Below are 13,764 nucleotides of genomic sequence, written 5' to 3'. Positions count from 1 at the left end.
GTGCTCCACAAAGCCAGCAAGGGGCTGGAGGCTGCAGAGCTCCCTTGGGCTTTGTCCCTCATGCCACAGGGGACAAAGCTTGTTGGGGGGACAGCAGAGCCCAGGGGTTGGGGTGTCCACTCACGCCAAAATCCATGGGTACCATTCCTTGCCATAGGGAAGCTTTGGGTTTCCCCACCATCGTCTGAATCACTGCAGCCTCAGCTGCACCTGAGCTGTCTCTAGGGGCTCAGGAACTACAGGACAACATTCCCAGCCCTGTGGAAGCACCAGAGTTCAATACTTCCATGGCCAGTCAGTGCAAACAGGCTCTGGCCCTTAAGGAGCACAAAACACACACAGAGATGTGTTTCTGCTCTATGGGACATGAGCTGTGATTCATCACCTGAACATGGATGGTTTATCCTCTGAAATGCTCCATGCTGTAAATCATTTTCCCTTTTTGAGAGCTGCTGGGCTTCAGAAGTCATGAGAGATGAGGGGTCCAGCATTGAAAGCCTCTCTGAGAGCTGGGAGTGGGCAAAGCACTGGGAAAGCCCCTTGTTGATTAAATCTCTGTTCAGGGCTCTGTCCTCCTTCACTCACTTCAGAATAGCTGAGATGAAACCAGAGGTAAAGCAGCAGGCCTTGTGTTTAGATAAGGGATGTCCTTTGGAGGGAGCAATCACTTTACCCTGCACTCAGAGCTCGTTCTGGCCCTGTTTGTTCTCGCTGAGGTCTCCTCTCAGGACTCCTTTGGTGGCTGCTCACTCTTTGCTGCTCCCCTGCAGCAAAGTGGGCTGGAAACCAATGGAAACCACTTCGTGCTGCAGCTCTGGGCTGCATCAGCCCTCGGATCTGCCTTGGATTTTGAGGCTGTACTGAGATGGATGCTGTGTCTCATTTGTCTGGGAGTGGTAACATCCCTGAGAGCCCAGGGATGGGGCAGGACTCCACAGAGATGGGCATTTTGTGTATTCATTGCTTTCCTTGGTATCTTAGCAGGAAAACAGCAGAGGGAAGAGTATTAAAGGGAGCACAGGTTGTGCAGCCTGGTGTCCTGTGAGGTGGGAGCAGGTGCCACACCAGCCTCACCAGTGGCAGGACAAGTGCCTCTGCCTATGACAGCAGGTCATGCTGGTTGGCAGCGTGAAAAGTCTTGAAACTGATTTTTATTTCATCTGCCTTCTGCATTTTGGGAACTTATTTTCACACTCTGCCCCACTAAACATCTCCAAACAAGGTCCATGTAACGTGGCAGTGGCTGGTGACCTGTGCAGTGGATTTGAATATTTATTTTGCCCCATAACTGATCCTGACTCACTTTTCCATGTGCCTTGGATCAAAGGGAGCAGCCTGAAGCTGTGGGTGACCACGCAGAGCAGCTGGCAGTGTGACATGTTGTGTTTTGTTCTCTCTAGAATGCATGAACTGCACCAGGCTCGCTGACATGACCGAGAGGCTGAACACGCTGGAGGCCAAGGTAAGGAGCTGCCTTTATTCTCCTGTTCCACCAACATTTCCAAGAGTTTCTGGTGAAAAACACATCGAGTTGGCAGGCCTGGAGCAATCAGGTGCCTCTTCCTCCCTCCATGGCCGTGGCTCTGCCCCAGAAAATGAGGCACTGTTTGCCTCTAGCCCTGCTCCTTCCCTTCCCCTTCCCATGGGCATCCCTGCCCCAGCCCAACTCCTCCAAAATAATGCTCAGACCTCAGAAATCCCTTGCTAAGTGTTGCCATGATGTTTATTTGTCACTGTTTGCCTGTCACACCTGTCCTCCCTGCTGTATTTCTTCAAGTGCAATCCAGTCCTGCATTTTTATCCTTTTTCTGATGGATGGGAGGCTCTCATGCCTAGTTTAGTGGAGACAAATATTAGGGGGAGACCTTCACATTGTGGAGGTTTGTTTTTTTCCTACAAATAGTTTTAATTTCTACCTACTGGGATTCAGAGAAATTGTTCCAGTCTAGCAACAAGGCAGCTGAGTCAGCATTCCCCTTTGATCTGTGGTCCCTCCTGTGACAGCCCACTCCTGGCTGCCACTTATCATGCTTTGGTCCCTTTAAGGCATTTACTGCTGTTATTATTCATTAACTGATGCTTATCAATGACAAAAGAATTTAGGGAGAAACCTTTGTGGAGGGAGGTGGTGGTTGTGTGGTGTTTTTGAGGCCAGTACATGATATTATGGTAATTTGGGAATTGTTTGTGCTGAAATGAAGTCTGGAGCCTCCTCAAAGCCTTCACAGTTATATTTCACTACAGGAAAATGAAGGGGTGGGGGGAATGAAGTTCTGGGGAGCAGGATTGTTCCAGTGGAAACAACAGCTGAGTGACCCCTGTGTGTGCAGTCCTGAATGCCCGTGAGCCACAGGCCACAGGGAGATGGGGATCAGCCCTTCCCTCCCAGGCTGTGGCCAGCTGTGCCTTTCTTCACTGGCCAGGATTTTCTCTGTCTGGCTCCCTGGAAAAGGACAACCAAGGACTGCCCTGACATGACTCCCCACTCTGGTGGCTTGTGCTGCTCAGCTCCTGTGTGGATAACAACGTGTAAAGGCTGCTGGCAGCCTCAGCTGGGGCCTGGCAGGGCTTTGGGGAGGGGGAAGGAGGTTTCACCTGCCCAAGCCCCTTTGGGAAGTCAGGCAGAGCGTGCTGTGTCTCTGATTTAGTGCTGCACTCGGGCAGTTGGTGCTGTTCCTGTGATGATTTTCCTCCTGACTTCCCTCTGCTCCCACACAGACCCAAGCTGGGAGCAAGGCTCATCAAAAGGGTTCACTTTTACTGAGAAAAATGAGTTATTGCCTTCCTTTTTGAAGTACTAAAGTCTGCAAGGAGACCTTCTGCAGCACAGCCCAGCAAGGTCCTTATCAATCTTTTGGCTTCCACTTTGTTTAAAAAGCTGTGGATGCTTTGCAAAAATTGACTGTAGTAATGAAACAGAGAGTGAAGCAACATTACACAACTGCTGGTGCTGTACACAGGAGAAATGTGCTGATTCCCCCTTTTTTCAAGGTTAATTTAAGTTCAGTTTGATCTTTGTAGCAATCTAATGAACTCAGTTGTTATTATTCAACAATAGCCAGCATCATTTAAAAGGTGCTTGTGTTTGTTTGGTGGTGTTGCATTCCTGCTCTGGATTTTGGAGGCAGATCCCTGTTTTGCTGGATGATCTGGATGTGAAGTTGTCTCTCAGCTGTCCTTCTTGTAATGTCACACTTCACCACAACAACCTGAAGCTGTTTTGAGGAGCACAGGAAGGATGGGATGGGCACACACATCTCTGCCAGTGCCAGAGGCTGTTTCCCAGGTTTGTTCTGCAAAGGCAGATGTGGAATTTCATCTTCCCCATGAGCAGAGCTGGATTTTCCTGCCACAGTGCTGCTTCCTCTGGAGGGAGCCGAAGTTGAGGTACTTTGCTGCTTTTTCTCTTTTGAATTTCAGCCCAGAATGGCCAAGGTGAGCTCAGGGGATGGCAAAGGGAAAGATCAGCCTGAGGTTTCTCTTTTCCCCCCTCCTCTTCAGCTTTTATAGCAGCCCCCTAAAAACAGGGATATAACCAACAATGGTCTCATCTTTCCTATTACAAGGGTGAGCTGGTTCATCCAAATTGTAAGATCAGTGTCCAAATGAGGTAATAAAAGTAACCCTCTGATTTGAGTAATATGAGAGTTGGATCAGAAGGTGAGAAGCAAAAATAAACACAGGGCAAATGGAATGAAAAATGACTCATTAGGGACCAGAGCTTTTATTGCCCTTAGGGAGGAGAGAGGCTGAGCCATGGCTCAGCTGCAGCAGAACCAACTCTTCATGTGCCTCACACCTTCCTGTGCTGCTCTAGGATGTCCTTGTGCCTGTAGGTGTTTCTGCAGGGAGGGAGGTGAAGGCAGATGGAATCAGGTTCCATCCTCATCTCCTGTTTCCAGCTGCCACATTGGCTCCCCAGGATGGGGTTGATGTGCTCACCAGACCCACTGAGTGCCAGAGTTCTGAGAGCTTGACTGATGGTGCTGAGCTGGAGATCTACAGAGCACAGGACCTATGTCAGGGAGGATGGTGACCATCCTGGGCTCCAGGACAAGAAATGGTGTGGACTGGAAGAAAAGTACCCCCTCCCCAAGCCCCAACATGCCAACACATTTTTCTCTGCTGTGACATCTTATTTTACACCCCCACAATACCCCTGACCCCACAGGAGCCTTGTTGGTGGGACAGCAGAGCAAACCCTGCTTTTATTTCATAGCAAAGGTTTCACAAAGAGCAAACCATGCTTTTATTTCATAGCAAAGGTTTCACTTCAGCCAGCACAGCCCCTCAGTGGGAAGTGTGTTCAGCCCTTCCTGAATTTCCTGAGCCTGGTGCTGCCCTCCTGTGTCACAGGACTGAGCCCAGACCAACCTCAGGAGGGACAGCACTGCCCAGGGCAGGCAAGGATGCAAGTGGGGCTGGCAGGGCTGCAGGCAGCTGCACACTAATTCCTGCTCATTTTTCTGGCCCGGTTTCTCTAAGTAAGCACCACCACAGAGCTCTGGGCAGCACAGTATTAATCCCAGGCTTGGGCTGGAGTTGGAGTGCAGTGCTTGATCTGAGCTGATCTAAGCCAGCCTTATCTCCTGACACGGCTCTTGTGAAGCTCGTGGCATTTCACTTCCAGCTTTAATGCCTGGAGATAGCATTACATATCCAGTGTCTGATTGATTCATTGTGTGATTGATAAATGACATGCATAGTTTTTGCATGAAAACAGCCCCTGTAATGTGATTCCCCACACAGAAGATTCGGAAAGGTTTTAAAGAAAATCTTTGTACAGTGCACAGATTTTGATCGATTCATTGCTATTTTTCTGAAATCAGCCCATTTATTTAGGAGAGATTACCAACAGCACCTTCACTAGCCATGTCTTTGGATGGTAAAACATCATTACTTGGAGTTCTAATGGGATCATTGTATGAAACGTCTTTGTATTTCCCTCTTCTCCCAGGCAGTTACATGAAATACTGGCAGCTGTCTGGGATGTTTTATGGGTTTTGTCTTTCTCTGATAGACAATAAAACAATTCCCTGCTGTAGGGGAGAAATATTTGGAAGATAGCAAATGTTTCACGGTGCTGTGACATGGCAGAGAGATTGGGAGGGGAACCAGAACTGCTTGGCTGTGAGGCTGCTGCTGGCTCTGCAGGGTGCACATGAGCAGTTGCTTGATGTTTCAAGGACTTCCATGGATTTTCCATGTTTTGTATATGATAGCTATGAACAGCTGTTTCCTTTCCTTTATGAACAGGAAAGTATCTTACTTATTATTACTATTATTATTATTATGGTTATTGTTATTGTTATTATTATTATTATTATTATTATTATTATTATTATTACTAATCCCTAAGGTTTCCTAATGGCTCTGTGCAGAATCTGTTTCTCCAACTCCAGCAGTACACTGAATTTAAGGAGAATTTGGGTTGTTTCACAGGTAGCTATATAAAAACTGGCTGGTTTCTAGTAGCAGTAACAACGTGGAATCAATCCCTGTAAAATTTCTAATTTAACGCTGAGTTTCTGTAGGTCACTTAATGATTCAAATTTCCCCAAGAATAAAATGCAACCTCCTAACTGATTCTTACAAGGAGGAACCATGAATAAAGACTGGGTGAGCAAAGTAAATTTTGTATAACTTTGCATCCATCTCTTGCTTTTTAGGTGCTCTGCAATAATCCTGATGATGAGGCAGTTTGGGTACTGACCTTTCTCCCATTTGGGCATCCTTTCAGAATGATGGTTAAAATCCTTTCCTCCTAAAGTCTAGCAATTTTTGGACCTTATTTCTTATCACTGTTGGATTGAAGGAGCAGTCTGTCCCCCAAGACTGTTCCATGTGTTTGGCCAATGCTGTAAATCGTTTGCCAGAACAACAAAAAGACTGCAAAGGCCTCCCCATCCACCATTCCCTCCCACGAAGTCTTTTAGTTACAAGTTTGGCATTTTTAGTCAAATGGATTTAATATTTTCATAAAATAACTTTGCAAAATTCTCTTTTCCTGACACGCAACTCAAGTTTGCCAAGCAAATCCTGTGTCTGCATTAGGAGATACTTTTGGTGTGTTTAATACCTGGGAACGCTGTTTACAAGCTTTGATTTTTTTAAGAGAAATACATTTGTGGACAAACAGTAGGTTTTGTCAAGGGAGGTGTGTGAGGAGCCCAAGGGATATGCTCAAATCTTTTTGTAATTTGGTGTCCAAACATTCGAATTTCCACTTGATTGTAATCAGAAATTCTATGGGAGCTTTGTAAGTAAAGTACCACTGTGGGATAAAAACAACTTTGGGTCCTTTTTTTTTCAACTTGCACCGAGCTGAGCCAGGAAAGGCCCAATCTCCTCATCTTTTCCCTCATTCTGCTCTCTGCCAGGGCTTTTCAGAGCTCTGTGGAGAAGAGCACATGAGGCATCTGAGCCTGGGTGAGGAGAATCCCTGAGTGTCGGAATCTGAGCTATTGATGATTCTGAATTGTAGAAAGTCTCTGTCTTTCAGCCCCACTGCCAAAGCAGAAGCCATAATTGGTCTGTTCTGATTCCAAGGTTGTTTATTCTGTTTATCTCTCACATGTTCTGCTGCCCTGCCCAGCTCTGTCCTGCAGGGCAGTGTGTGGGGCTCTGCCCTCAGTGGGATGTGACAAACATTAAATACCAGAAACTCCCTGGGCTGCATTTACAATAACGTGCCAATATCTGTCACCTACGTTGGACAGTGTGTCCCCAGCCTGAACCAACAGAAAAATGCCAACACCACAGTGAGACATGGAGGGCATGGAGAAGGAGAAAAAGGACAAGGCACACCCAATTTCCTCCATCTTGTCCCCTTTGGACCCCTAATCTAGAATCCTAAAATTTTACTTTTGCACCTGTGCCGCACTTAATTATTACTCATATCAAACACTCAGAGCTGGTAATTGATCCTGTAAGATTGAAAACTCTTTTCCATGGACAGAGATCACAGCCAGTGTCTCTGGGGGCTCTGTCCAGGGGGGTTCCTGACCCCTGCCAGGGTCCCAGGGCAGCCAGAGGGAAGCTCTGGATTCTGACACCTGATCTGATCCCTCCTCACCTGGGGGAAGCAGAGCTGATCCCAAAGGCTTTGCTGGGCACAGGAGGTACTTGCTCATGACTAAATTCACCTCAGGATGGTCTGGGCTCACATCCCTGGCACTCCTACATCCCCAGCAATACCTGGGACAGAGGAATGATGTGATTTTGAGGGTGGAAGGTTATAGCTCCCATGTATTTTTATCCAGTGTTTTACAGGAACAGCAAATCTGATTTCACTCTGAGCTCCCTTGTGTGCTTTGTGTACTGGGCATTGCTGGATCCTCTCCACATCTGGCTCCCCGGGGTGCCAGCTGTGGCAGGCTGGGGGTCTCAGCAGCAGAGTAAATCCCACTGGGGAGCACATTCAGAGGAGCTCCCCAGTGCCTCACAGAAGCACAGCCAATCCTTCCCTCTGGCTGTTCTCTCAAGCAAAGCCTTGAGGGTCTGAGGAGCTGCTGAGCAGTGCCTGTGTTTCATCTGAGCTGGGCTTTTGTGTCTTTCTGCCCTGATTCCCCTCCAGAAGGTACCTGCTGAGGAAAGAGTTGCATTTTCCATCCTGTTTTTGGAAATCTGGTAGCTCTCTTTGTAGAAAGAACAAGAACTGTGATAGAAGTTCTGACAGAAGTGCCTGATAGAAGCCTTTGGTCCATGTTTCTGTCTTCCATGCATTACCAGATGACAAAAACCTCACCTTTTGCTCTGCACTGAGTCACTACAGTGACATCAGCTAGTGCTCCCCTCATGATTTATCAATGCAACAACTCTTCCATGCCCTAATTATCTTGTCCCTTTGGCCAAAGCCTCTAAGATGTTGTTAAGTTTGAAGTCACCCAGATTCTCTGGGCACCCAGTTCCTCAGATGTTGGTGGGCATTTACTGGCTGCCTTTTGGTTTTTGAAACCAAGCACTTGTGTCTGTGCTGGAGCCTTGTGTTCACAGGTCCCACATTGCTATGAGAGACCTTCCCCGTCACATTTTGTCAAACTCCCTGTTTAGATCTGTCTTGATGAATGATTAAAAAAATCTTATATTGCCAAATAATTTGCTGTGAAGAAAGATCTGTCCAACAAGTTATGTAATTTACCATTATTAATCAGCTTGTGTCTCTACAAGATCAAGGGGATCTTACTTTACACTGGAATTTTTAGCTGATGAGCTGGATCCATGCAGTTTCTTTTCCTCCTCTTTAGAGAGGGATGGAAGGGAGTTAATTCCACCAATGCTTCAAGAGACCAAATATCCCCTGTTTATTAATTAATAATATCCATCTGGATTTTTTTATCCAAAGAAAAAAGCATTCTGAGCCGTGTCATATCAACTTTAAAATCTTTGGAAGTCTAGCTGCTCTTCCCTTGTTTCTAACACCTACCTAGTTACAGGACATCAGGAATGTGAGCAGAGGACAGATGATGGGAGGAGGCTGCTTTTGTGAAATCTTTTTTTGATGAGTGGGAACAACAAAAACAGGGTTCTGGAAAGCCAAAAAGCATCCTCTGACACCGAACATCTCAAAAGATGAAAACCGTCCTCCCGTTTCCATTGTCCCTGGCCTGAGCTTTTGATCTGACGCAAGAAATGTGGTATTTGTCTGAAGTTGAGAAAGTTTATGCTGGCAAATGGAAAAGGAGGAGGTGGGTTGAGTAAGCTGGGACTGAGCTGCAGGCACACAACGGAGGCCGGGAGCGGAGCGGGATCCACAGCCAGGCTTGGAGCCCGGGCTGGAGCAGGAGCCAGAGCCTGCCCCGGAGCCTGGCGGGTCGGGAGCCCCGGGGTGACCCTGCAGCCTCTGAGCCCTGAGCCTTGCCCAGGGCAGGACGGTCCCCACGCTCTGAGCAGCTCCTGAGCCCCTTCCAGCCTCCCGACCCAGCTCAGCTCTGTCTGAGCCAGAGACAAACCCTCTCGTGCCAGAGGCTCCAGTTCAGCACGGCCATTTAGGCCGATTTGAGTTTGAGTTTTTCCTTCCATACATGCAGAAAGACAAAAGTTTTGAGTGCTTTGCTGAGTTGAGGCTGTCCTTCATTGCAAGGTGGGGAGGAGAGGGTTTTTTGTGTCCTGCAGGGATCTGCTGTCCTGGCACCACAGGCAGCAACCATTGCCCTCCTCTCTGCCTTCCCTCGTTGGCTGGTGAGTGACATTATCCAGGGCTGCAAGACATATTTAATTTGTCTGGTGGCATGAGGATGTTTCCTGCCTCCATTCTTCATGGAGGCAGAACTATTGTGTTGGAAGTTGTAGCAGCAGCACAGGTGGGCTCTGCTTGCAATGAAGATTCCCTGTGAAAACCACACATTCTTCCTTGATGTTATCCCTCTCTCTACCTCAGCCCTATTGACTAGAAAATCTCAAGATTTTAGTAGTGAGACTTTAATATACTGCACATTTTGCTAATTTTCTTTCTGGCTGTGAGCCTCTGTGGTATCATTTTCCAGCAGTTTACTCAGAGGGCTCAAAACTTTCTTTTTTTTGTTTAATGAAAGTGGGAATTCTCCTTGAGTCCCCTGGCTACAGCAATGGCAGCCTTAAGAAAAACAGAACGTGACAGAAAGTGGATGAATGGCTCCAGTGCTATTGCAGTAATGTGTAAGGAGCCCATTTGTGCTCTGTGCTGTGTGAGCTGTGAGAGGACACTCCTTGTTGAAAGAGCTGTGTGTAGTTTGAGGTTTTTGAATGTGACTAAATCCCTTGTGCTTCTCCTTCTTTAGCTTGGCTCTGTGGATCTCACGGATGTGAGAGTTCTCCTCTTTCTGCTTTATTTCTTTTGGGCATTTCTTCAGTCCTAATCATAAAAACGAGAATTTCTCAGCAATTTCAAGTCTGGAGACTTCCTGACCTGTATCATTTCGTGCCCAGGGAAAATAAACTTGTTACTATGGTTTGAGCCCTAATAACTGCAAAGTATATATAGTGAATTTATAACAGCGCATGCTGGATTATCCTGTGCATGGCTTTACAGCTTTTACAGCATTTATCAGCAGAGTGCTCATTTAAAACATGTTGTTTTAATGAAAAGGATACCGTTGCCACTGTTTTGTGTTGATTATGTGGTAACACATTTTTATTATCACCCATAAAAATGATTTGGAGCCGTTGCGCTCCAGATGCGACCTTGGACAGAGCCGTGCTCGCGCCGCCCGCGAGGGCCACGGGCCCCTGGGCTTTGCTGGGCTCTGACCATGGCTGCAGGGATTTCATCCCCCTGCTCCCACACTGACCATGGCTGCAGGGATTTCATCCCCCTGCTCCCACACTGACCATGGCTGCAGGGATTTCATCCCCCTGCTCCCACACTGACCATGGCTGCAGGGATTTCATCCCCCTGCTCCCACACTGACCATGGCTGCAGGGATTTCATCCCCCTGCTCCCACACTGACCATGGCTGCAGGGATTTCATCTCCCTGCTCCCACACTGACCATGGCTGCAGGGATTTCATCCCCCTGCTCCCACACTGACCATGGCTGCAGGGATTTCATCCCCCTGCTCCCACAGCTCTGCAGAACACAGCCCCAGTGTGCCCCTTCCTCACAGCAGGAGCATCCCAGCCCTGTGCTCCATCCTGGCTGCAGCCCCTCTGATTTGCCACCTCCGGGGTTACTTTGCCTCTCTTTGAGCACATTTTGGCAACATCCAGATGTTTGCTGGGGAAGTCAAAGGATGATATAATAAATAATATAAAGTGATGCAGAAAAGGTCTTCAGCTCACACTTGAGTCCCGTGGCAGTGGGAATTAAGCACAGTTATGGTAAGGCACATGCTAAAGTGTTTGTTGAACTGATAACACGTTTCCTGGAAAGTCTGATGAATAAATCACTGGGTAGGAGCACAGAGTGCAAAAGGCAGATGGAACTGATTCCTTCCTGCCTGGCATCAGTCAAACCTGGTGAAGAAAAGCATTATGACCTTACTTTTTTTGCTGTACTCAGAAAGCAGGACTTAGGATCTGTAAATAAAGATCTTGGCAATAAAGGAAGGATTTTGCTTGTTTGCAAAAGTGAGGTTCAGTTCCCTTGCACTTAACCCAGCTCCCAGTTTAATTAGTTTCTGATTCACCCCCATCAGGCCAGTACATTCTGCAGGAAGTTCATCATTCCTGGCACTGCTGCAGTGCTGGCTCTCACCAGGCCTTGCAATAAAGAAGCGATAAACCTTGTAATAATTGCAAGTTAAAAACAAACAAGTGGAGCCAAGTCACTCTCGTTTATAATTGCAGTGTGACTTCATTATGTAAAGACAACACAGTGTGTAAAGGCTGAAACTTCTAGGGATTTAATGGAAAGATTGAGCCATATTCCCTTTTATTTCCCTTATCCCTAAATTACTATTGCTTAGGTGGTTTTCAAACAGGAAAAGATGATGCTGTAACAAACCTCAGTGTTGCATGCCTAGAAAAATGTTCCCATGTTAGAGACCAAATCCCAGTTTCATAGAGGCTACCAGTGGAGCAGAGCCTGATGGACAGCCTGGATCACATGGGGAATGTGGGGTCACTTTGCCAAGGAGAGAAGGTTGCAAATGGCCCAAACACCTCAGGGATGCCTGTTGGGATGTGGGTTTGTCTGAAGGTTGTGTGTTTGCAGGGCCTAGAAACAGCTGTGAGTTTTAATAATATCCTATTGCTTCTAAGCAGAGCTCCTTGAGTAAACAGACTGCTTTTTTTTTCTTTTCTTTTTTTTTTAATTTGCTTCAAAGTTAAACATTTCTACTCCTTAAAAGCTTCATTTTCTGCACCATCTTTAATTCAGTTCATATTTGTGCTTTTACAACCAGTACTTGTCCTTGGTTTGCTACCCTGGGCTTTCAGGTACAGCCCTGCACCTCACCCCAGTTGTCAGTAATTTCTGATTTTCTGGCTCTGATTTGAACACCAGGGAGATGCTGTGTCCCTGACAGCAGCTTCAGCCCCTGCTCTCATGTTTCTCACCAGGGTCACAATCCCACGTGAGGCCGAGTCCCTCTGGAGGCAGTGGAGTCCTCCCCAAGGAGGGTGTGTGTGGGACACACAATTAACACAGCAGCTTCCTAGCTAATTGATGCTGATTTCCTAAAAACTAATCAAGCCTTTATGCCAAAATCCCATGGTCTGTGAGCACAGTTATTCCCAGCCCTGTCTGGCAAGAAGAGGAGTTTTAGGACCTCCTCAGGAACTGAGACCATGTCTGAAACCATCCAGGTCATAGATCATGGAATATTCTGAGTTGGAAGGGACCCACGAGGACCATCCAGTCCAACTCTTAAGTGAAGGGCACATGGGGGGGCTGAACCCATGTCTTGGTTTGAAAAGACAGGTGTTTGCTAAGGAGGGCAGGAGCCTCCCTTGAAATGGAAAATGTAACCCCCTTCCCTCTGAATTATTATAATTTTGAAATTAAGGGTCTCTCGGGCAAAGATATGGGAACAACACTTCTTTACTAGGAAAATTAAAAATACAAGTGCAATAGTACAAAAAGAAAACAAACCAGTTCCAGAGTCAGAACAGGCCCTGACCCCCTGTGTGTCAGGGAGGTGGCTCAGCCCCATCCCAGGGGGGCTCAGCCCTCCTGCAGTGCCAGCTGTGCTTCTGCTGGAGCAGGATCCTGCACAAGGGGGGAGTTTTCCTTGGAGCTCCAGGGCTGGGGGAGATGGGCCTGGGCTCCTCTGGGAATGCAGGGGGAAGAAAGCTGCTCCTCTGGGAATGCAGGGGGAAGAAAGCTGCTCCTCTGGGAATGCAGGGGGAAGGAAGCTGCTCCCCTGGGAATGCAGGGGGAAGGAAGCTGCTCCCCTGGGAATGCAGGGGGAAGAAAGCTGCTGTGGGGGTCCCAGGTCAGATTGTATCCAGGTAGGAATGCTTGGCTCTGTCATAGTTGAGACAGAAACAATACAAAGCAACACTCCATTTTCAGAAGGCTTCAAATTGTTATTTTATTACAGCATGCTTTTTATACATTCTTACAAAACTCATACGTTTACACTTTACTGATTGGTCACGAAAGACAAAGTGCTCATTGGAAAAGGCATCTGCAGGTTTATCTTATTTATCCTTCTTTCTTTCTTGGTTTCTATGTCAATGACCTTGGTAGAAAACTCATTCAGGGGTAAACATGGATCCTTTTCTCAAACTTCTCTCTGGCTCACAGAAATCACTGTAAAACCTCTTCAACATGGCTCCTTCCCCTGGGCAGAGCATCTCCCCACGGGATGCTGGAATTTTCTCAGCCATGCAGGGACACTCACTGGCCCATGAACAGAAGATAATTAATAATTAATAGCCCATAAACAGAAGATATCTCCTGCAGGGAGGATTGGTTATGGGAGAGATAAAGAAAAAACTGCCCAATGAACAGCAGAGAACTGCCCTACCTCTGACAGATGGCAATAGAACACACACCCCATTTCCAGCTCTGTGCTTGAATACACACCCCATTTCCAGCTCTGTGCTTGTGAGCCCCTTGCTGTGAGAGCCAGCTGAGCTGTGTGTGCTGCCCATGTCCCTGTGCAGATCCTGCTGCTGGAGGCTGCAGAGAGGAGCCCAGCCCTGGAGAACAACCTGCCCATCACGGGCACCACGGCCACGTGGTACGAAGAGCTGCTGCCCGACGCCTTCCCCCTGCTGAACCCCGGCACCGTCCTCAGGAAAAGCGTGGGATCTGCTGGTAAGCCTGGCCTGCTCGGCACCACATCACCCATCCTACAGACACCATGCCTTTGGGCAGCTAAAAAGGAGTCTGGGTCT

General features: G+C 47.5%; 1 protein-coding gene across 8 annotated transcripts in view; it reads left to right on the top strand.

The window, feature by feature from the left end:
- Positions 1 to 13,764, top strand: part of COL26A1 (collagen type XXVI alpha 1 chain) — a 169,028-nt gene that overhangs the window by 124,465 nt on the left and 30,799 nt on the right. For all 8 annotated transcript variants that reach the window (XM_085557092.1, XM_085557091.1, XM_085557089.1 and 5 more), the window contains 2 exons: positions 1,401 to 1,462; positions 13,531 to 13,684. In XM_085557092.1, coding sequence (XP_085413218.1) covers positions 1,401 to 1,462; positions 13,531 to 13,684 — 216 coding nt within the window. The remainder of the gene's footprint in view (positions 1 to 1,400; positions 1,463 to 13,530; positions 13,685 to 13,764) is intronic.

Source organism: Lonchura striata, chromosome 19 (genome assembly GCF_050655825.1).
Source record: "Lonchura striata isolate lonStrDom1 chromosome 19, ASM5065582v1, whole genome shotgun sequence".
NCBI classification, from domain to species: domain Eukaryota; kingdom Metazoa; phylum Chordata; class Aves; order Passeriformes; family Estrildidae; genus Lonchura; species Lonchura striata.
The sequence above is the reverse complement of the archived record's forward strand: the minus strand, read 5'-3'. Positions and strand labels throughout refer to the sequence as shown.